This window comes from Protopterus annectens, chromosome 2.part1, assembly GCF_019279795.1.
Source record: "Protopterus annectens isolate FY-2018-M chromosome 2.part1, PAN1.0, whole genome shotgun sequence".
NCBI lineage: Eukaryota > Metazoa > Chordata > Ceratodontiformes > Protopteridae > Protopterus > Protopterus annectens.
In genome coordinates, this window is record NC_056729.1 from 692719478 (window position 1) to 692741724 (window position 22247).

At 37.6% G+C, this 22247-nt stretch overlaps 1 protein-coding gene across 1 annotated transcript in view; it reads right to left on the reverse strand.

Annotated features, from left to right (window-relative positions):
- Positions 1-719: 719 nt before the first annotated feature.
- The window catches only part of FGG (fibrinogen gamma chain), a 37482-nt gene continuing 15954 nt past the window's right edge, over positions 720-22247 (reverse strand). Inside the window, exons 5-9 of the mRNA XM_044062433.1 lie at positions 20585-20715; positions 10589-10722; positions 10285-10469; positions 5780-6057; positions 720-1807 (exon numbers count right to left, since the gene is read on the reverse strand). Coding sequence (XP_043918368.1) covers positions 1620-1807; positions 5780-6057; positions 10285-10469; positions 10589-10722; positions 20585-20715 — 916 coding nt within the window. The 3' untranslated portion in view covers positions 720-1619. The remainder of the gene's footprint in view (positions 1808-5779; positions 6058-10284; positions 10470-10588; positions 10723-20584; positions 20716-22247) is intronic.

Genomic DNA, 22247 nt, shown 5'->3' on the forward strand with positions numbered 1-22247 from the left:
TTATAAACAACTTTACCAGTATGTGGGTGCAGAAGCAAATTATCAGTGATAAAAACAACTGGACTAATGGTTGTTCTAGACAGCCTATGCTTTTAGGTATTAATGGGAATACAGGGGCATACAATTCAGTACTATTAAGTTTTGATATGGGATATAAATAAAACATGTGCCACAGGAAAATAAATGTATATTTCAAGAAATATTGGAAGTAGCCAAAGTCTCCATGATAACCATGTGAATTCCGAATACGTCTTTACCAAGTATCACATTTTATCCACTTGTTCTCACCAAATGTAAGACTGCTCATGTGCTTTCATGTGTGTGTGAGTGTGTGTGTGTGTGTGTGTGTGTGTGCGCGCGCGTTTGTGTGTGTGTGTGTGTGTGCATGCGTTTGTGCGTGTGTGTTTGTGCATGTGTGTGTGTGTGTGTGTGTGTGTGTGTGTGTGTGTGTGTGTGCGTGTGTGTTTGTGCGTGTGTGTGTGTACACATGTGAACTTGTATATGTATATAGATAATAATAATTAGTCCATAGTACTTTCTTATTGCTCCTGTGGTTTAATCATGTATTATCTGTTCTAAAGGGCAGTGGAAAATATATTTTGCTTGAGTCAATGTTTTTTATTGTTATTACTATTATTATTATTATTATTATGCACAGCTATTGGAGTAAAAAACACTTTTAACATTTGTCTTAGCACATATAGTAAAGATTCATCAAGTTTAATTAAAGTAATCAAATTTTTATTTTGCAAGTAAAAAATGCCTGCTGATAACCATTTATTAGAATGCCTGTATTGCCATATGCAACATTTTTTTAAAAGAACACCTCAATTTACAGTTAAATTTAAAGAGCACGTGAAGTTGCACTAAGCAACAAAGCCACAAAAGGCAAAAATTAGTGCTACAGACTTTAAACTAAAGTGTCCTAAACGACTTGCAAAATGTACTGGCTGCAAATAACAAGATGCAAAAATCTTTAACAGGTGATCCATACCCGAAACTCATTAAAATCACATTTGGTATCCACTCATGTAATACTTTTACCACTTTATAGGACACAAACAGTTCAAAAATAACAGGAATACTGACACAACATACATCGACCATAATAATAATAAATGGTGCATCACAATGTCAAATAGCTGTGTGTCAATGTTATGGGGATAAAGGGGTTTTGTCACAGAGTTCTTAAGTCCCACTGCATAACTGAACCTAGAGTCTTCATTTCATAGTCTACTAAAAGTTTCTTCTGAAGTTTCACATTTCAACACTGTCACAGTAGTTGTGCAGTAACATTTATTCCTTTGAGAAGCATTTAGAGCCCTGGCTAAAAAGAATGTTGAAAGGTAATCATTATGATTTTATCCAGTGACTTTTAATTTTTCAGAGCAGCTAACATAAGAAAGCAGAGTGACAGAACATATTTCTGATGAAAATATTGTGTTTGTTCCTTAAGTCTGAATGAAATGTGGAAAGTTGAATTGCCAAAATACAATGGCATAGGACTGTAGTAAGACTGTTTTGGTGAAATATTTACTTTTGTATTCTGCTTTTAAAAACTTGAGTTGATCAGTGCTGTAGTAGTTAAGGTTTAGCTGGCCCGCCATTCTGCTCATCCATTACATGTCTCCTCGAGTTTTACCATCCTTTATAAATTGCTGCTGTCCTGCTCCTATCGGATATCTGTTACTGGGGATGAGCTGCATGGTAGTTTCCTTTAGAGAATACCATCGGTCATGCCAAGTCGCCCAAATAATGCCATTGTCGAAACCATCTGGGCCAGCATCCTGTGCAGAATACCGACCATCTAACATGAAAACAGATAAAACTAGGTAAGGTTGTGGTTTTACAAAGTTATTATTATTTTTTTATTCTAGGTAAGAAAATTTCTTCATAATTAACAAATAATAGTTAATGGCTTAGCAGCAAACCTGTAGTTATGTTTTTTTTTTTAATGCAACACTCCAGCTCTGAAAAATATAGTATGTGGTTTGTAATACATCATTCATATGCTGCACTAAAGTAAGTACTATGTAGTGTACAATGTAAAGCAGAGAAACATGGATGTTTTTTATTTTTCCTTAAAGGAAAAAACACTCAGAGCTATGAATGCAATCTCTAGTCCTGGGAAACTGAGTGCTGCCTGTACTATCACAGTACTTATGCATTGACTCTTATTTCTTTGAGAAGTATGATGAGCCCTGGCTAAAGGAATGCTGAAAGTGAATTGTTACAGTTTAATTCAGTGACTTTTAACTTGTTTTTTTCAGAACAACTAACAGAAGAAAGCAACATGACAAAACACATTTCTGATGGAAATATTGTGCTTGTTCCTTAAGTCTGAATGAAATATGGAAAACTGAGATGCCAACATAAAACTGCATACAACTATAGCAAGACTGTTTCAATGAAAGCCTTTAGCTTTATATTTTGCTTTTAAAAACTTGAGATGATTGATGCTGCAGTACTTAACAGTTTAGCTTGTTACAGTTGTAGCAAGCAGTTTGCTAGGGTAGCAGACTTGATGAGGTAAAAAGCTGAGAAAGAAGAATATTCTGTGCATGGTAAAAACAGAGACTGATTCAATACTATAAAATACCAGGAATACTGGAGCGCATGTATAACTTTAGGTAATGAGATACTACTGTTTAATGGCTTAAATTACTTTTGATAATTTTCTAAGCTATGCAGTGGTAATCCTATGTTGTGAATGTTCGCTAATATGATCTGCACTAGTCAGTTTTTGAAATCTCTGGACTGTTGTCCGTCATCCCTCTTTTAAATCTTCAGCAGTTATCAAATACATTTAGATTACTGGTCTATATAAGTTCTGTAAATAGTGTGAGCACCTCCCTCCTCACCCTTTGCCACATTTTAATTTCTGTATATAGGCTATGCTGCAATAGTGCGTAAAACAGTGTCACTGAGCCACATAATTGCAATAAATACACTACACCTGTAGCTGATAATACAGGCATTACTACAGTCAGATGTTTGTAAGGAAAAGAGATACTCCTAACCTGTAAACAGCTGACCAAGACAGTCCTATCACTCTCCTTACCACACTACAACTAGACACTTCCTGTCTTATGGAAAACAGTTCAAGTGACATTTTAAAGCCTGTGTATGTTATGATTCCTTTGAGGGAGTCAAGTATCATTTAGTAGGGGTCCATAGTGATAAGCAAAGAAACTACAGCTTTAGAGAATGGGCAAATTTACATCAGCACTCGGACTGGAGAATAAATGATTTAGATAGAATCAAAGTCTAGAACATTCTGTAGCATAGAGGTAAGATTGACACCATTCCCAGAAAGTGCCCAGGTGAAACTTGTACTGGACTGCTTAAATAAACAAGATTTCTCTTGATAAATGCTGGAGAAAAAGAGAGGAACCAAGAAGAAATGTTTTCTGTTTTCTAATCAGCTTAAAGAAATATCAGCAAATAACAATAATTTTGTTTGAAAACAGCTTAAGAAAGCTTCTTTCAAAACAGCTGGGAAGTTTAGATTAATTTTTGGTCAAAATTTCTGAAGTAATTGATGCATTCCAATGTATGTGACTTACAAATAAAACTGTTGTTCCCATCACTATCTTACCCTTGCACATTTCTAAACATGTGCATCTTTCCAGCTGCTGCCCCCTGTTTCCCTCCCAAGCAATATCTCATCCTTCCTTGTATTACTGCTCTTGCTCTAAGTATACCATTGAACTGCTCATGGATGTGGTGGCCAAAAGGGTAAATGGCATGAGCTAATGCATAAACTTCTCTCATTAAGACGAACCAAAAGACATTCCAGATGGAGAAAAACATCACTGAGAGCCAGAACTATAGGTAATTTAGGTGCCTGGGCAGTCCCCGAGAATGGCATTGCCTTGGCTCTAAAATAAGGTCTTCTCAAATTTGACAATAAAAAAAAAACTTTTCAAAAAGAAAAGCAAACAAAAAATTTTCTGCTCTGACAATTTTGCAAACTTCTCACTACAAATGTAACAAGTGGGTTGTTATAGTACAAGTCCAACAAGCTCAAATGCAACAACAGCATTCATTTGTGAATGCTGTTACTGCACAAATGTACCGTTAGCATTTGCTGATCACCTTTTGCTCAGGGCAGCCAGCCCCTCATCCTGCCAAAACTACAGCTGTACTTGGAGCTGCCATGGAAACATGTCCTGTTAAGTTAATCACCTTCACAGACAGATTGGGAGCACGTTTCATGCTGCTAGATTTCTTTTCATTCATTAGTTGGCCAGGAAAGCCCCACTGGACTTGGAAGAGTTTCTGATAAGTGACTTGCTCAGAGTTACAAAGTATGCAGCTGGAGGTACAAAGAATCAAAGCCTGTACCATGGGCTACAGGAAGAAGATCATTATTAGGTCAGAGCCTTAGTCTTCTCCATTAACTGAGAGTGGCAGTCCCTGTTACCTAACATCATGGCAGTTTCCTTCCCTCCCCTCTTCTTCCCCAGCTGCCAACCTCCAGATGGTGTGTTCCTACATATTCTGCTCCCTGCTTTCTCAATTTCAAATGACCATTCCCACCTTTCTAGTTCTTTTCACTGCCTTATATCTGCGATGCTCACTCAGACTAAAGCACTTTTTGACTTTTATGCTTGTATTGCCTTTTGCCTTCCAGTCTTTAGCTTTTGTTCTTGATTTTTTCACTGACTTTTTCTTTCTTGCACACTTACTTCTGAAGGCTACTTACTGCATCTTGGAAACATAGGTGACAAGCCTCTAGGCCAGCCCTCAAATGTACTTTGTGAGCTTAGTTCATTATGCATAATCTGAGACTACAGCTTTGCTAGCACTTATTGAAATGCACTGAGGCAGAATTTATGTAGCTAAAATAATAACTTGATAGTTTACTATAGATGCTCAATGTCTTTGTTAGTTGAAAACTATCTGAATGCATTTGTGTTCATGTAGCCACCCTCACACAATTAAAAATACCAAGAAAACAAATGTTCTTTCAGAAGAATATCTTCTATAAACATATTTCCAACATTCTCCCTTTATTGGTCCATCCACCCCCCCCTGATATATGATAAATAACTAAAAATTACTCCTGGCTACATACTTAAGCAGTTTGCAGTAGCTATTATCGGGATGCATGTCCTACATACATTTAATTTAATTAAACGTTCAAGGAATGAGATAAAATGCCTTCAATGCCTTGTTACTTCTATACCCACTACCCTGGAAATTTGTTCTTTGACCTTATCCACAACAGAGCTGCCAAGCAGCTCTGCTACCTAAGGAAATAAAGAATTCACCTAGCAAAGAGTTATACCTATAACTGGTTGGTAAGGAGCAAGGAGAATCCTCTGGTTATGCATTGGGGATTCTTTTGACACAGGTGTAGTACAAGACAAAGCTAGAGGATTTGTGGTGATTGGTAGGGGAAATGCAGAGGACATAGAAAAGAATCTTATTAAGTAGACAAGTATTTCGATAGTCAGATATATACACAAATGGAAAGATCAACTAAACCAGGTTAAAATATACTGCAAAATAAGATACTTGACTATATTAGCAATAACTTCGTATGCTCTGCACATTGCTGTGAGATTTCTACGGACACTATTATTTTTTAAATGTTATCTGAAATGCAACATAACTACTTACAGATGGATTGACTTACCAAAATAATGTAAAACAATACAGACATAATGATTAATTCCCATTTTACTTGCAAGTGAAAAAATCAGGCTGTAAAACTTGAAAGGGCTATCACAAATTGTAAAACTAGTACTTAGCTGAGAAAATGAAAACATACTTTGATAATATTTTCCATTAAGATGTCCTGCGTGGCATCTATTCATCCACCAGCCTGATCCATCCTGCTGGGCACAGTTGCCTTCATATTTGTCATTGTCATTGTCCCAGGTGCTAAACTGCATGCCATTGTGAAATGTAAAGGTTTTGTCGCTTGGATCATCCCCAAAATCAAAACCATCAAATGCATCACCAGCTTCACCTTCTACAAAATAAGAATACCTCAAACGATATTTATCTGTTTCAGGCTGCACCTTGAATCCAGAATAGTCAGCATACCTTATAAAAAATGCAAAAAAAGTCAGCATACAGGCATTAAATGTGTAAACAGTACAGCAGGTACAAGTATTAGGTATATTTGATCATCAGTGGGAAAGCTGTTTATTATATATGCACTTCATCTCTTTAATACATTAACAAGTGGTTTGACATTATTATGTTCTTCACAATCTTGTGCTAATGTTTATAACAAAAAAATAATGGAAGATCTGATGATCACTCCGAAAACATATTCCAGCTTCATGTAAGGCATCCCTGACCTTAAATCCCTCATGCAGAATGACCTTGAAATAGGTATGTTCCTGACAGACTTCCTTTTGAAAATAACTACTGATTATACTCGGGAAGTACACAGTTTATTTCATTTTTTTTCTTCCAGTATTTACTAATGCTAATGACATCCACATGCTGCTTACTAGAATAGCATGGGTTTCTTTTATTAATTTCTTAGGAACAGAGAATATAGGAAGAAATTCCTCCATCAATGAGTGGTTTTGAGAGAATACAGTACGTAGCATGCTTACTTTTGAACTATTCTTTATTTTGCATAGTGCTCATGATTTACTTCAAATGTTTGCCATGTCCCTTGTAAAATTTTGATTTTCTAGTACATCACTGAGGATTATAGTCAGCCAATAATGCCAGGCATTAGAGTTTCATACTTATTGTTCAGAAAATGCACACTGGCAAAATCTGTTACTCTCTTAACTTTTTAGCTATATTAGAGTAATATTTATTAAATGTCCCTGATTGGTCTTAGGCCTTTGTTCCACTATACATTTTGGTTTTATCCAGAATTCTTGAGTAAAAGAGTTGAAAAGTATGATAATGTAGAATATATTAACAAAACAATGAAGCAAAGTAAGCTGAGCCATCACTGCGTGTGTTTCAATCCCAGTATAGAAGTACCAGTAAAGTTACAGACAAGCCTTCTATTAATCACCTTACATGTACATTATTATTAAAGCATATGGAGCAATCAGATTTAGGGAGGAAGAGGTTTTAAGCTAACTACTTTTAGGGTAATGTTTCCCCAGACACCTGCTCACCAGTGTGACAAAAACATTACATTAAAAATCATATCTTATGTCAGCCAGATTTAAGAGATTCTTTTCAGATTAAAGAAATGTTTATTAAAACTTGTCTAATAACCCTAAGTGTCATTATTTTTTTTCAAACTCAAGTGACCTAGCCTTAATTCAAAAAACAAAGGAAGAGATATCATGTTCCAGTGGGGATAACTCTAATTCTACATCTGTCTCCTAAAGTACAAATTCAAGATGTTATAACACATTGTCTAGCTGCATCTAACATCTCTCCATCCTATGCATGCTACAAAGGGCCTCAGATCTGCTCTAAAACACTACCTACCTCAAACGAACAACCATGGGCAGTCCACTTCTGTGTATTGCCAGACAAGGCTGACTAACCTCCAGACCCTTTCCATGAAATCACCTTTAACTGGTCTCAGCCAGTTCTTGCTCCAAACTGTCCCTACACCAACCAAATCCTAAGACTTTAGAAACCTGACTGATTGGATAATTATGGCCAGTGTTAGTAACAATGTCTTCCATGGTCAGCTAGGAGATAATATGACTGACCTTTTTCCTGTTGTACAGTTATAGTCAGTACTAGTAGCATTATCTCTTATAGTTGGTTGCCAGATAATAGCAATGGCCACATTCTAATTTTACCTGCTGTTTGTTGTGAAATGCATTCAAACCAGTGCCTCCCTATACTGTATCTCAAAATGTTATGTATCTTATTTCTATTCCTTTCTGTTTGAATGTTGTATTTGAGCTAGCCTCCCATGACTGGGGTTCAGCCTTTTAGTTGTCAGTTGCAGAAACTGCAAGCTTTCATTTCAGACCTCCTTTGCCAGCATTTAGTCTCTTCATGCATCCATTAATACCAGCCAGTTTACTAAGCTTCACTTTCTTATACTTTGGAAAACAGAGAAATATGTTTTGCTAAGTAAATGAAGTTATGTAATCATAGCAGCTGCATCATAAAAAAAGAGAAACTGCTACAAAGAGTTCATTAGCTATGCTAATGATTACTATTGTTAAAAACTACTAATCCATTCACAAAGCCAAGGTCCCAGATTAAATCCATACCTGGCATCTCTTCCTAATAAAATGTGCACTGATAACATAAACTGCAACAAAGAGCATATCTGAAGTGCATTCTATAGTAAATGATCTCCTTATCACACTTTCTCTACCCAGCCAACCCCAGCTCTTGCTGATTAATTACTTATTGTCTGTCTTAGAATTATGATTATTGATAAAACTTTTACAATTGTAGAATCACTTATATCCAAGCTCTTCACGTCAAATGCTTCTTTTACTGCAACCCACACAGATTGGTTTCACCCTTTATGTTCATATCACTGCCACCTCTCATACCTGGAAATCTGGACACGTAAGGCAAAAAAGGGGGACAGAGTTACCAAATGTAGCCTATAACCATTGTGTGAATGCAGTAAACATCTAGAAACACTTAAAATGTTTGACTTATGTCACCCAACCTTCTTACTCATGGATAATTATACATTAAACTTCCTGTAATATGACTTTCTCAGAGGACAAATACAAGTAAAACCAGTAAGACACCTATGCCCAATGGTCTACTTACAGATGCCATTATCAGTCCCTTTCATGTTTGAAAATCATGACATAGTTTTCAATACACAGTGTGCCTGAGCTGGCAAGGGTCTTGACTACTTATTTGTCTGCATCTTTAACCACAATTAAACCTCAAATCAGAGTAATTAGGTTCTGCACCAATTGTAGTTGATGTTTTGGATAAGTATGTCTTGATGTACTTTTTATTATTATTATACTTTCTACTATTTTCACCTTTAGAGTAGTTGTATATCCTTTATATATTTTGTACTATAATGTTGAATATGATGCTCTGTATATTTGTATCAGTCCCTTACTACTTTGTTGTTTAATATTAAATTACTGATCCTACAAACAGGGTTAATCATGCACTTGCTCAGAATTGATCAGTATCCCATTTTGGTAAAAAAACTAAAACAATGAATGAGAAGGTCACTGAAAACAAAATGAAAACTCCAGCAAAGCTAGAACTTCCACTGAGTGACCTCCCAAACCTCTTGTATCAGGGCACATAGGATATATGCAAATGATCCTTATGAACATCAGGTGTTTCAGCTAATTGGCAACTCTGAATGCCCATGAATTGTTTTGTCGTTTTAATGGACAATTTCAGGCCAATAAAGCCAAACCCCACTAGCTGTAGATATGCATATTTCGGCCTTATTATGACCTCATCAGCACAGCATAAGCAGAGCGTTTAACTAAGCATTAGAAGCACAGGGCTGTTATAACCAGTTGATGTCCATTGTCATTAGGGTCACTACAAAAATATCCAAACAACAAGTGAGAAGGTCACTGAAAAAAAACAATCAGTAAAAACAAAATGAAAATTCCAGCAAAGCTGGAACTTCCACTGAGTGACCTCCCAAACCTGTTGTATCAGAAGCACATGGGATGTATGCAAATGATACTTGGTGGATGCTTACAAAAGGGGATAATTTTCTTCATTTTCTGCCAGGTTTCTATGTTCAGTTATGTGTGTTTGTTCTTTCATTGTCTTACAGCCACTAATGATAATCTTTCAGTATGCCAATACAAGAAGAGAGTGTGTGCAAAAAAGAGCTGCCATCCCAATTGGAAATCAGATATGAGCAGGCTTTAGCATAGCTAGCAGTACAAAGTGAAATCTATTATATTACCAATAATGTGTATAAAGGCTGGAACTGTTTCAGACTGAGAGCATTCTTGTACAGAAACAAGGGTAATATGATACTACAATTAATGATGAAATCAGACTTTCTGTTTCAGATGATCATTTATACGACTAACTTAAAGGCAACACACAACCATAGAAATGGTACAGAGGTATGAAGTTACCGGAAAAGCATTTATGGAATCCAAAGTGGAGAATATCTGGCACCTGCAGAATTATTAATCTGGTGCCATTAAAAAGAAAACTCAATAACATCTAATAGATACATTATACATTAACAAAACATTTGATTTCTCTTCAGCCTTACTCCACAATTTCTGAATAAATTCATGTTTACACCTTTTGCCTTTTCTGGAAAGTATTGCAATACATGACCATCCACTCTTAAATCTGATTTTATTTAGATTTCTATAACATTAAGACATATATTGTATTAACCTGCATTACCTTGTTACACCGGACCAGTCTTTCAGTTCAATTCGCAACACATAAGGGTACCCAGTTTGTTGTGTTATTAAACTCATGCGCTCATTGCCAATCCAAAACTCAGTGGTATCAGTTGGTGAGAGATAGCCAAATCCCTCTTTGTACTGGAGCCAGGATTTTCTGAAATCAACACTACCATCCAATCTCTGAAAGAAAATAAAAACAAATAGATCACTGACAGCTGAAACCACTCATGTGAGCGAGCTGTCACTGTAGTGAGTGAGTGAGTTAGTGAGTGAGTGAGTGATTCTTGCTGACATCATACCCTTTGGAGAACTGTCCATCCATTGCCATATTGGTCAATCTTACATAGAACCAAGAACCTCTCTTTAGCATTTTGAGGCTTTATGTAGTAAAGACCTGTTTCTCTGGCACCTTTGTTTGCAACATCTTGACAATCTAAAACAAAAACAAAAATGTCAGACCAAACTTTTCTTAGTTGGGTTGAATTCTACTCAGTAAAGATGATTTTTCTGTTAACTGAACTTGCATTCCATTTTCAAAAGCTGCATCCTCAAGTGATTTACTTATCTTTTAAGAAGCTATGGGAGACACTAATTGTAGAATGTCCTATGCAAATCTGAGATTCTACTGAAAACATTTATGAAAATGTTTTAGACAGCTGAAACTCCCGTCTTGCAGTAAGTTGATATAGCTACACAAAATACTTCAGGAAGCTGAGGACCTGTTGGAAATATTTTGGGTTGGGAATTTAGGGCTCCTTTGAAATTGTCTAAGGTAATCATGACCTCCTTCCATTTTACATCATGGTAGGTGTACAGAATGTCAGTATGCATCACAAAAGGTGATGACATGACAGATAATAGCAAGTCCAAGTCTAGGGTATTAATCTACTTTACAAGAAAAAGCTAATCCCACTAGGTCAATGGCCTTTTCATGAAAGACCTTAGGTGGTATTCATACTGACTAGGGACTTGGAGAAAATTGGCCAGGGTGCCAGGGAACCTACTCTATTCTTCTTGATAAGTATTGTGAGATATTTTGCATCCAAATAGAAACCTAAAGTTAAAAATAAAGAAGAAAAAGAAGAAAGCAGCATGGAAGACCAAACAAGTAAATGTAGTCTTTTTTATAATACATAGCATGGAAAGGAAATGCATATCCAGGTCAAGTTGCAATACAGTTTTCATGTCTTGACAGCTTTCCATTCAGACACTAAATGCATCTTGTGCCAAGATCCTAATGCAAGGAACAACATAGTAAATTATGTCAATTTAGACTGTGTGTGCTATACATTTATTATTCAAGTTTGTTCAGTATGCCTATACCAGCTATCATTAGTTGTTATGCAACAAACATCTGAAACTTGGAATTTTATTACATATTTAATTTTTCATTTTTAATAGCTATGTTGATGCATAATAAAATTTGAAAATAGTTGGTGTTAAAAGTAAAACAAAGCAATGCAGCTCACACTCCAGTAAACATTTACAGTGTTACTCTCAAAGAAGCCAACTGGGATTTTCAACGAATAATTACATTTCAAATAGAAAACAAAAGGGTAATTAGAAAAATTCAACAAACAGAAAAATAGCAATAGCTTAAACAAGATGACCAAAGGATGAAAAGAAAACAGATTTTCCTGTGGAAGAAAAGCTCATCCAAAACTTCCCATAGAGGGGGTTGTACCTCCTGTTCCTTCCCTCAACTTCATATAATCAGTCCTGAGATTGCTTTATCTTGGGAAGAAGAAGGCATCTTTAAATGTTTCCCCTATTTGATTTTCTTGCTATTGGCTGATACACATCCTACTCCTGAACAAACCCAGATGTCCGAATGGGAAACTATAGTCAATAGATCCAGCGTCTCTGGAAATTTCTGCTATCAAGTAATGGTAGTGAGGGTGGCAGACATATACTGTAACCCCTGTCATGTGACGTAGAGTGATGCTACATTGAAAAATCAATTAAAAAACTATTGACTTATAGTGAAGGATGTACTTTATATATGTTTTTGTTTATCTGACACCTGTTAAACTGGTTAGTGAAGTGGCTTATGCACCCTTTTTGGTCATGACATATGTCACCAGGGCAAGGGTAAACTCAATACATATAGACATTTTCTAGTATAGCCAATCAGAATGTTTTAGAAGGTGATAGGAAGCCATAACACACACAAAAATCTACAAAGACATGGGGAAAACATAAAACGTTAGACAGTGATTGGAAATCAGGATTGAACCCAGGACCTAGTGAAACAGAGATCCTACCACTGACTTACTATTTTCAGTGATGTTTGTAGTACCTTATAACTCCAAAATTACAGTGGAGCTAGAAAATAAATGGGAAAATGGGATAGTGGTGTCCTAACATCTTTCTAAGTCAGATTTTTTGAGATAATAAAATATAGAAAAGCTTGAGAGTACATTGCATTAATAAACCTACCACAAAAGTCCCATTATAATTCAGTCATAATGCCTTTTCCTTTGGGGATCATAACTGTCTTCCAGAAGATCCTTTGTATCCTGTCTAGTCAAGCAGTGGTCTAAGGAGTGGGTGCTGGAGTAAGTTAGTACAGTGGTGAAAGATGGACTCTAGTTTCTAGCCAATGACAGATGGGCTAATGATAACTGGAGGAGGTCCCCAAAATGACCACATTGACCCATTAGTTATGGGGTATTTCAAAGCACTAGTAGCAGAAAATGTGACAGTGATACTTATTTTTTGCTTGCTTGTGCAGTGACACTTTGTTTACTGAATCTTGTCTGAATACCAAATAAATGACTCTGCCTTTCTTCCTTTAAATATCCACTGAATATACTTTACCTGTTATCATTTGTACGCTGCTTGTTTAACCTGTAATCCTATTATGTCACTATAAGTAGCATTGTATAGTTGTATAGAAAACAGTCCCTTAATAACCTTGGTTTTTAACTATAACACTTTTATTTGTTTAACAGGTAAGTGGACTGGCCCTTAATTTGCTTTTTTTATCCATAACCTGGACCATAGGGAAAAGGGTAAATGCACTATACATATATGGTCAGAGAAGCTAATCAATTGACATTATTTCTGGAAGGTGAAGGAAGCATGGGTACCCAGAGAAAACCCATTCAGGCACAGGGCAAAACGGTGTCCAGATCATGGCTGAAATATTTTTGGATCAGTCCACCTAACTTTGGAAATGAATGAATGAATTAAAACCCGAATTTCGCATCCCTTCCTGGCAACACCATACTAAGAACAGATGTATACTTTTCATAATAAATATTAACTGCTTACTTAACTTTTAGGAGCTAAAATACTCAGAAAGTCAAAATTAGTTATTTTTTCCTTTCTTTCTGTCCATCTATTCTACTGCTGTACATAATTATTTTGCATACTTTTTATAAGGCTAGGCAGTTGAATTGCAAACATTTCTCCCAGTAAGGTGCAACCTCCATCCACTCTTATAAAGAGACAAACTACGCACTTGACATTACCATATTCTGGAAACTAAATGTATTCTTATTTTCTTTGCCTAGAAAAGCGCGTTCTAAATAAGTCCATTTTCTTCTTTGACAAGAAAAATAGAATGTAAGCAAAGTCTACAGTACTACAAAAATTCTAAATGTCTCTCTGCATGTCATATTGAAATGTTTATTAAAACTAGTTATAATATACTTGTTCCCAGCACTGTTATTGAGCTCTGGATGGGTTCCCTGACATATCGCCCATCATGTACTCATTCATAAACACATGTATTAACCTCACCTAAGGGGTGAAGACCAGGCACTGGGGACCAAGCTATTTTCCTGTGGCTGCTACTGGACTTTTCCAGTTTTGCCCTTATAACTTTGCAGTTTGCATGTATTCTCTCTCTTACCCTCATGAGCTATTATGCAAACATTCACACTTTCCTTCTTTCACTGGCTGTAATGCAGTGTTTCTGTTACTGGCATCCACTAGAGGATACTGAAGCAAAGACAAAGTCTACCCAACACACACATGTACACACACAAACACACACGCACAAACGCACTGACACACACACACACACACACACACACACACACACACACACACACACACACACACACACACATGCACACACACACACACACACACACACACACACACACACACACACACACACACACACACACACTCCAGAGAAGGACAACAGTACATCTGCTACTGGATTTCCACACTGGCTCCCTTTTGTCTAATGGTACTACCTAAACCCCAGTTAACAGCATTCCTTATGCACCACTCAGTGGCTCTGATTAACTTTACTGTACTTGAAAATAGCACACACACACCAGTTTTTTTTACCTATTTTCCTACTATAAATGTGTCTCTAAATGTAGCTGCCTACAGATTAATGTTTGCATGTGCTACGACGCTGATTTAATTAGTACTGACTATGTTTCTCACTGTCAGTATTCCCCTTTAGGTTTTTCTGTCTGCATTTAGGTCATTTAATACATTAAAAGTCAGTATATTTTTGTTTCGTTTCTGTGCTGTTTGGCTATCATCCTTATGGTACAAACATATTATTTTGCGTTTCTCCTTTCCCATGTATATTACTTCATGTCCTCTAAACTTACTCCAAGACGCCATACTTTAGACAATTCTTCATCTTTGCCAAAGCCCTGTTTCACAACTTCTACTCAACCTCATCTCCATTTCTACTCCAGCTGGTGCAGAATTCTATGGCAGCTGGCCCCTTTTAATCTACTACTTTCTCTATAGGAAGAACTGATAACCTGTCTACTCTTACACTAGAACTGCCACATATCTAGCCAATGCCTTCTTAATTTCTACCATGTTTTTAAATCTACATCCTCCACAAAAAGAATATTTCATATACTTATGACCCCCTCAGAGAAAAAAAAAAGATTCATCAGCTTACCTGTTTATGCTGTCATACCCACCACCACTATTATGACCACCACCACCAGTTCTACAGTGTCGCTGTGTCTAAAAGATATTGTTATCTTTGGTTTTGCTGATTCACTTCAAGTTCCTAAAAGCTTCTCTTCTATAAAACCCATTTTAATTTCTTTGAGGATTAACCCATTAAATTCCTGTAGCTTCTCTTTTGTCCTATAGTTTGCTCATTGGTTCAGAGATTCTAATTAAGCTTACATTCAAGGAGAATATCAAGACATGCAACTCGATCATCCATTAGGAATGGGAAACTAACATATCCCCCATTAAGACGATTTTTCCCATGTATATCCTCAGTCAAAATTTGTAATCACCCATCCAGTCATCCATACTAGTTTTAAAAGCTGCTAGGAAAGTACTCTGCTTGAAACTAAGGGCACCCTACTCCACAAAAGGGAAATACACTGGGTTAGCTATCTGTCACACCATTTGTTGTTGTTTATGAGGCAGTATAGGTTTAGATGCCTGGCTTATCTCTGGTTCTGTTTAGATGAAGGAGTTCAAAGAATGTTTTGTCATTTATTGCAAGGAAAGTTAAGCAGACCTAAGTCTATATGATACTGAAAGGAGGGGCAGGGCTTTTAATCTATCAGCTTATCTAAGGGTATAGAGACTTGATTTTATTTATTTATTTATTTTTTTGGAGAGGAATCATTGCATTCTCTTGGGAAGATTTAAGTGCTTAGCAAGGTAAATGCCAAAAGAGGCAAGGTATTCAATTATGGATGTAATAAAGGAGGAATAAAGTGGGTCTATAACTACTGTGGATCTTGAGGAGGTATCACAAAGGATAAGTAGCACATGATAGCCACCAAAGAGGCACAGCGGTCAAAGAAAGGACTGTTATCACAAAGGTACTCACGTCCCTGGTGACTGTGTCAAATTTATGAGGGACATTATCTATATGATAAGTAGATTTAATGTTAACTTTATCAAAAGAAATGAAACTGCATTTCTTGGCATTGAGGATATGCTCGTGATTAACACACCAAACATTTCTTTGGTCTAGCCCTTGTTGTAGAATTTGAGTATAAGAATTGGATTTGATAATTGCCATAGCCAACTGATATCAGCTTTTGTAACAGAGAAGTATACGCCAAAGAGCAAGTGCCCATTACACAGCGCAAAGAGACACTGCTGGTGATGATTTTCTATACAGAGCAAATACCCCTGACTTTAATGATATGGTTTCTGTCGGATAGCCTGTAACCTACTGAGCAAACTATGTATAGTTAATGCTGAGTTGGGGGAGTCTGTCAATAAGTACAGCATGGATGATAGTATCAAAGGCTTTTGCAAGGTCCATATAGACTACATGGATTATATGCCCTTTATAAATGGCATGACCTCAGGACCCTTTTCATAACTCAGTCAAATTCAGCAGACATGATATGCTGAATAACATACAGTGTTTTGGGTACTGTCTTTTTACTCTACCCAACATATGTCACTGTGGGGGTAGGAGGCCTGTTGACACACAGTATTTCACACAGAGTGTGTAACACTAGCTGCCTTTACTGTGAAATTATTATGTCAGTTTTTAGCTGGTGATGTTTCTGTTTCCTCATATCCCCAAGAAGTCCTTTCTGCCTATATTTAGGTTATTAAATGTAACCATCCAGGAGTATCTTTTTGTTTTTATTTGTGTCGTAGTGATGTCACACTTATGGTACTAACATAGACTGGGAGCATTACTCTAGCTCCAACACCCTAGCCCAAAGGTTCCTAGAATTTATAAACTCAAATGCTATGGAACAACTTGTTACCACTCCCACAAGAGGGGAAAACATACTGGACCTGATCATCACCAACATGGGGACACTATGCTCCAGACCAGAAGTGCATCCCTCACTGGTAAGATCAGACCATAAACTAATCTCACTGGATATTCACATCCCGACCCCACTCCCTGCCCAGAAAACCACAGTGAAAAACTTTTCTAAAGCAAATTTCACACGCCTCAAAACCGAGGCGAAATCCTTCAAAGCCCCCGGGTCTGTGGAAAATACAGCCCAGACCGCAGAATCCTTTATAAACGCATTCTATGAACACCTTCAGGAATGCATGGATCATGCAATCCCAAATAAAACCAAGACCCAATCCTCCAAAGGTCTGGTGGACCCCAGCCATAAACAAACTATACAATAGAAGGAGGAAGCTACTACATGATAGAGCAAAATCCCAAAAAGGGAAGGCATCTCTGATCAGTATTAGCAAAAAACTACGGGCACTCATAAAATTGTCTAAGGCCAGCTTCGAGAGAAAAATTGCACAGGACACTAAGGATAATCACAAGGCTTTCTTTAGTTATGTTAGGAACCTGGGTGGGAATTCCCACATATGCTCAGAATTAGTCCAAAATGACAAAAAATACACCGAGCCCACAGACATTGCCAACATCCTAGCTGACAGGTTCAGTGCAAACTTCTCCCCCCTCTCCCCACCAAAAGGGCAAATATCTATCCCAACAGAGTGCTGCCCCCCTGACATCACAGATGCTCAGGTAAGAGCCACCCTCTCCAAAGCAAAAAACACAGCATCAATGGGACCACATGGTGTCCCGGGCTGCGTCCTACATGAACTCCAAGAAGAGCTAAACCCAAACTGTTCAATCTTAGCCTTACTACAGGATATGTACCCAAAGAGTGGCGTACAGCAACAGTGGTCCCTCTCCACAAAGGTGGTGCCTCAACGGATCCTGGAAACTATCGCCCCATAAGCCTGACTAGCTTGGTCTGCAAAGCTATGGAAAGGATCATCATGGACCTCATAAATAAAGATATTGGGGACCTACAGACACTGGATCCTACCCAGTTTGGCTTTGTTAAGGGCAGATCCTGCCTCTTAAACCTGGTTGATTTCTTTGAAACAGTCACCAAGGCCATTGACGAGGGGAAGGTGGTCCACACAGCCTACCTGGACCTCGCAAAAGCCTTCGATACAATACCCCACTCTGGCATTATAGATAAGCTCACCAGCTTAAATATAAACCCCTATGTCACTAGATGGGTTGCAAACTGGCTCAAGGACAGAACCCACATGGTTAGAATTGCTGGAGCCATGTCACAAGTGGCGTCCCACAAGGCTCAGTCCTGGGACCTCTCTTGTTCGGTATATATTTCTCGGCAGTACAGGCCAACACGGAAGGACTGTGGCTGACCAAGTTCGCAGATGACTGCAAACTGGGCACCATAATCGACTCTCCATCCGACACAAGCATCCTCCAAAAGGGCCTCATAGAAACAGACAACTGGTGCCAGAGCCATGGCCTCAAGCTAAACGCCAAAAAGTGTACAGTCATCCCCTGTGGCAAAAACAAAGTGCCCACAAATTACCACATAGGTGGTAATCCATTAAGTACAGAAGAAGTCATTAGGGACCTGAGGACCCAAGTTGATAGCAATCTCTCATTTGACAACCACGTGGCCAAAGTGGTTAGAAAAACATTTTATATAGCCCACCTAATCATGATGGGATTCACATCTAGATCAGGGGAGGTCATCGTACCTCTTGACTCATCCCTCATCAGGCCCATAATTGAGTACAATGTCCCTTTTGGGATGTACCTTACCAGACACCTGCAGCAACTGGAAAGACCCCAAAAGTACCTCACCAAGAGGATCAAAGGGCTCAAACAGATGCCATATGCTGCCCGGTTAAAGAAACTCCAGCTCTACTCAGTGGCATACCGCCTGCTCAGAGGCGATCTGTGCCTGACATATAAAGCCATGTCCAACCCGGAATTAATGGACATGCTGCACCTCAGAAAATCCAAATCCCATCGAGCTACGCGCTCGAGAGACTTGAACCTCAGCACTGAAATAAATAGGACATGCTGGAGGGATAGATTCATAACCCAGAGGCTCCCTTCACTCTGGAATAAAATCCCAGTTCAGGTTAGGCAGAGTCCCACATTGACTCTCTTCAAGAGGAATCTTGATGAGTGGATGGGAGATCGTAGGTTTACCCCGGCTATCACTTCTGTGTCACTGTTAGACAGAGGCACAGTATACTAACCTCAAAAAAAGGCATAGCAAAATTAATTTAAAATGGGTGGCGAAAGCCAAACACACTCTGGCTAGGCTTATAAATGCCCTACGGCAGATAGCCTAGTATGAACCTATGAACCTATATTTTCTGCAGTTCTCCTCCTTCTCCAAGTACACTGATTTGCATTTCTCTGAATTTATTCAAAGTCGTCATACTTCAGAAAACTTGTCAGCTTCACCAGAGTCCTAACTCACAGTTTGTGCTTTACACTGATGCAGAATTCTATGCAATTGGTAGAGACCTCCTCTTCCTTTCTTTGTCCTTGCAGCATTATTTTACATGCATTACACATGTAAGCTCTGTGGAACACCAGTGGTTCCTACCTGTCCTGTATTCACTGTAGTCTATACTAACTGTCGATGTGTTACTTTACAGCTAATTCTTTGTCACAACCATCAACTTGTGGTACATTCCTAGGCTTCCTACTTTGTACAGTAACAGTTTTGTTTATCGTACAGTGTAGCAATAACCGACGAGTGGGTGTGATATATTGAAGATTTACCCATGGTTGGTGTGGTTTAATCATGAGGGTAAAGCCCAAGTGATTAAACAAAAGGCAACCATGGGTAAATCTTCAATATACTCACACCCAGGAGACAATTAATGCTATTATATAGTGATATTATTTAAGAAAGAAATTACTTACTTTTCTTAAATAATGTATTTTTATAATAGCGCCCTGGTGTTCTTCCACATTGTTTCCACATTCTTCCAATTTGTTTATATACTGAGCATGCATATGGGACTTGCATTCATGAGCTTACACAATACAACAGTGCTTTGGAAAGCAAGTAATGGAGAAAGAAATATCAACATTGTTTCTTTTCTGCTTTGTTTTTTATTTATTTATTTTAACAACAAGCAAACTGTGAATGCAGAAACAACACAGTAGGAAGTTTAGAGACATGAGTGAGACAGAGTAAAAATGCAGGGAAAATCAAGTACATTTCTTTATTTTTGTATAACGTACCCAATTTTCCTTGCATTTTCAATGCCCTCCATACATACCTCTCCACCTCTTAGTTCAAGAAAACTGCAAAGCCTTAGCATATACTAATAGAAGAAAGTCGAGTTAGACTTCAGTAGACAGATGTTTTTCATGTTGGTATATGCTCAATTTTACAATGGGCACACTGGTTGGGCTGACCAATAAGCATGCACGTTTTTGCATACTAATGAGCTACCATCGTATAATATACAATAACCCACAGATCACTGTAAATTGATAGATTCTACACATAATTACAAGAGCTGTGTTGGAATACTACAGATGCATGCACTAGACAGAAACTGCACTCAATAAATCATACAGAGCTTACCTTTTCCAGTAATTTCTGAAATCTTGACTGTATCTCTACATGGCTCTTTACATGTTTCATCTAAAGCAAATGCTTTCTGCTTTAAGCTTGTAATCCTCAGGGCATTAGAATTCAGCAAGTCTTGTAATTCCCTAGGGAAAAAAAGTGCATCTCCTGTTAAATGGGATAAAAAGTGCATCTCCTGTTAAATTAGTTAGAAATGTGATTTGGAGATCAGTATGTCATCTACTCACAAATGCGCATTATTACTCAGTCTAGGATACTAATTAAGCATCTGGTATTACTATCACTTTTAGTACAATAAATAAATGTGTTTTGTTCTACGTTATCTGCTACACATTCCCCCATTTCTCCTTTTATAAGAAAACACATATTCCACTATGATCCACTGATTAATGCCCAGATAAACTTACAACCAGAAAAAATAAATGGCTGTATATTTAGCCAGACTAAACAAAAACATTGTTTTGCAGAGGTGTAAGACTCCTTATAACCCCCTGCAGGGGCTTCACCCCACTCACTCCAGTCTGTTGTATATAGTCACTCCCTGTTCACGCAACTGTAGAAAAAAAAGGATAATGTAAAAAAAATGTTCTGCAACAGCAACACAGCTGGCAAGGATTTCCAATTTTCAGTAAAGCTGTAATACTGTCTACTGGTTACTTGACCATCAGAAGAACATTCTAGAGTATATGTACTCTATTCCCATTGACTATGAACTGGCATTTATTTCACTGGAAATGATTGTGATGTCAAGTATCAGTTGATCACAAAAGCATCTGTGGCATTCCACAAGAAATTATATTGTACGTTTAAAGCTTTAACTTGGCAGGGATGGTGACACTGATTCTCACATAAAGTGAATGTGAAGGAAATGCTTGTAAAAAAATCACTTGTTTTTTATGTTAGCTGTCTGCATTTTAGATCTGTAAGGTGTCTAGAGCTCCTTATGCAGCCATTTGTAATAATACTGTAACAAACTGGTGAATGCCAAAAACACACTGTTCTGGAAACAGCACTATCTTGCAAATGGGTTTACTACAGATGATCAAAGCATAAGTGAACACACAGTTTATTGAATCCATTTTCCCAATCTATGTTCAACCTATGTACCCAGCCAACTAAATAAACTCTGTCCAGAGGTCCATGTACTGTGGAGTAGCTGATATTCCCATGTAGAATGCTTTCTATGCTGTGTAGGCTATGCTTCCACGGAGACTGCTTTTTGATGACTAGCTGATTCAGAGAAGCCGAATCAATGAACTAATCATTTAGTGATCAATCAAGAATGACTTTAACAAATCAACGAAGATAACAGGGTGCCACATGTGTAACAGGACTTCCAACTAGAAATGAAAGACCTAGAGATGCAAGGGCCACAATTTTGACCCAGAGCAGAAGGCATGCTTTGAGATACAGCAACCTCAGATGTTGTATGTTTTCTCTGTATTTACTTATACAAGCTCAGCCTTCTGATGATTGCAGTTATGTTCCTTACAATATCAACAGGCTTCCAGGTAAAAGTTGTTAAGCAGGTAAATATGTATACAGCATTAAATAAAAACACTAAAATCCTGTAATCCAAAATGGATTCAAGTCATTTGAATTACTATATGAGGATCAGGGGATAGATTTTTTTTAATACACTTGTTTGCCTAACTTG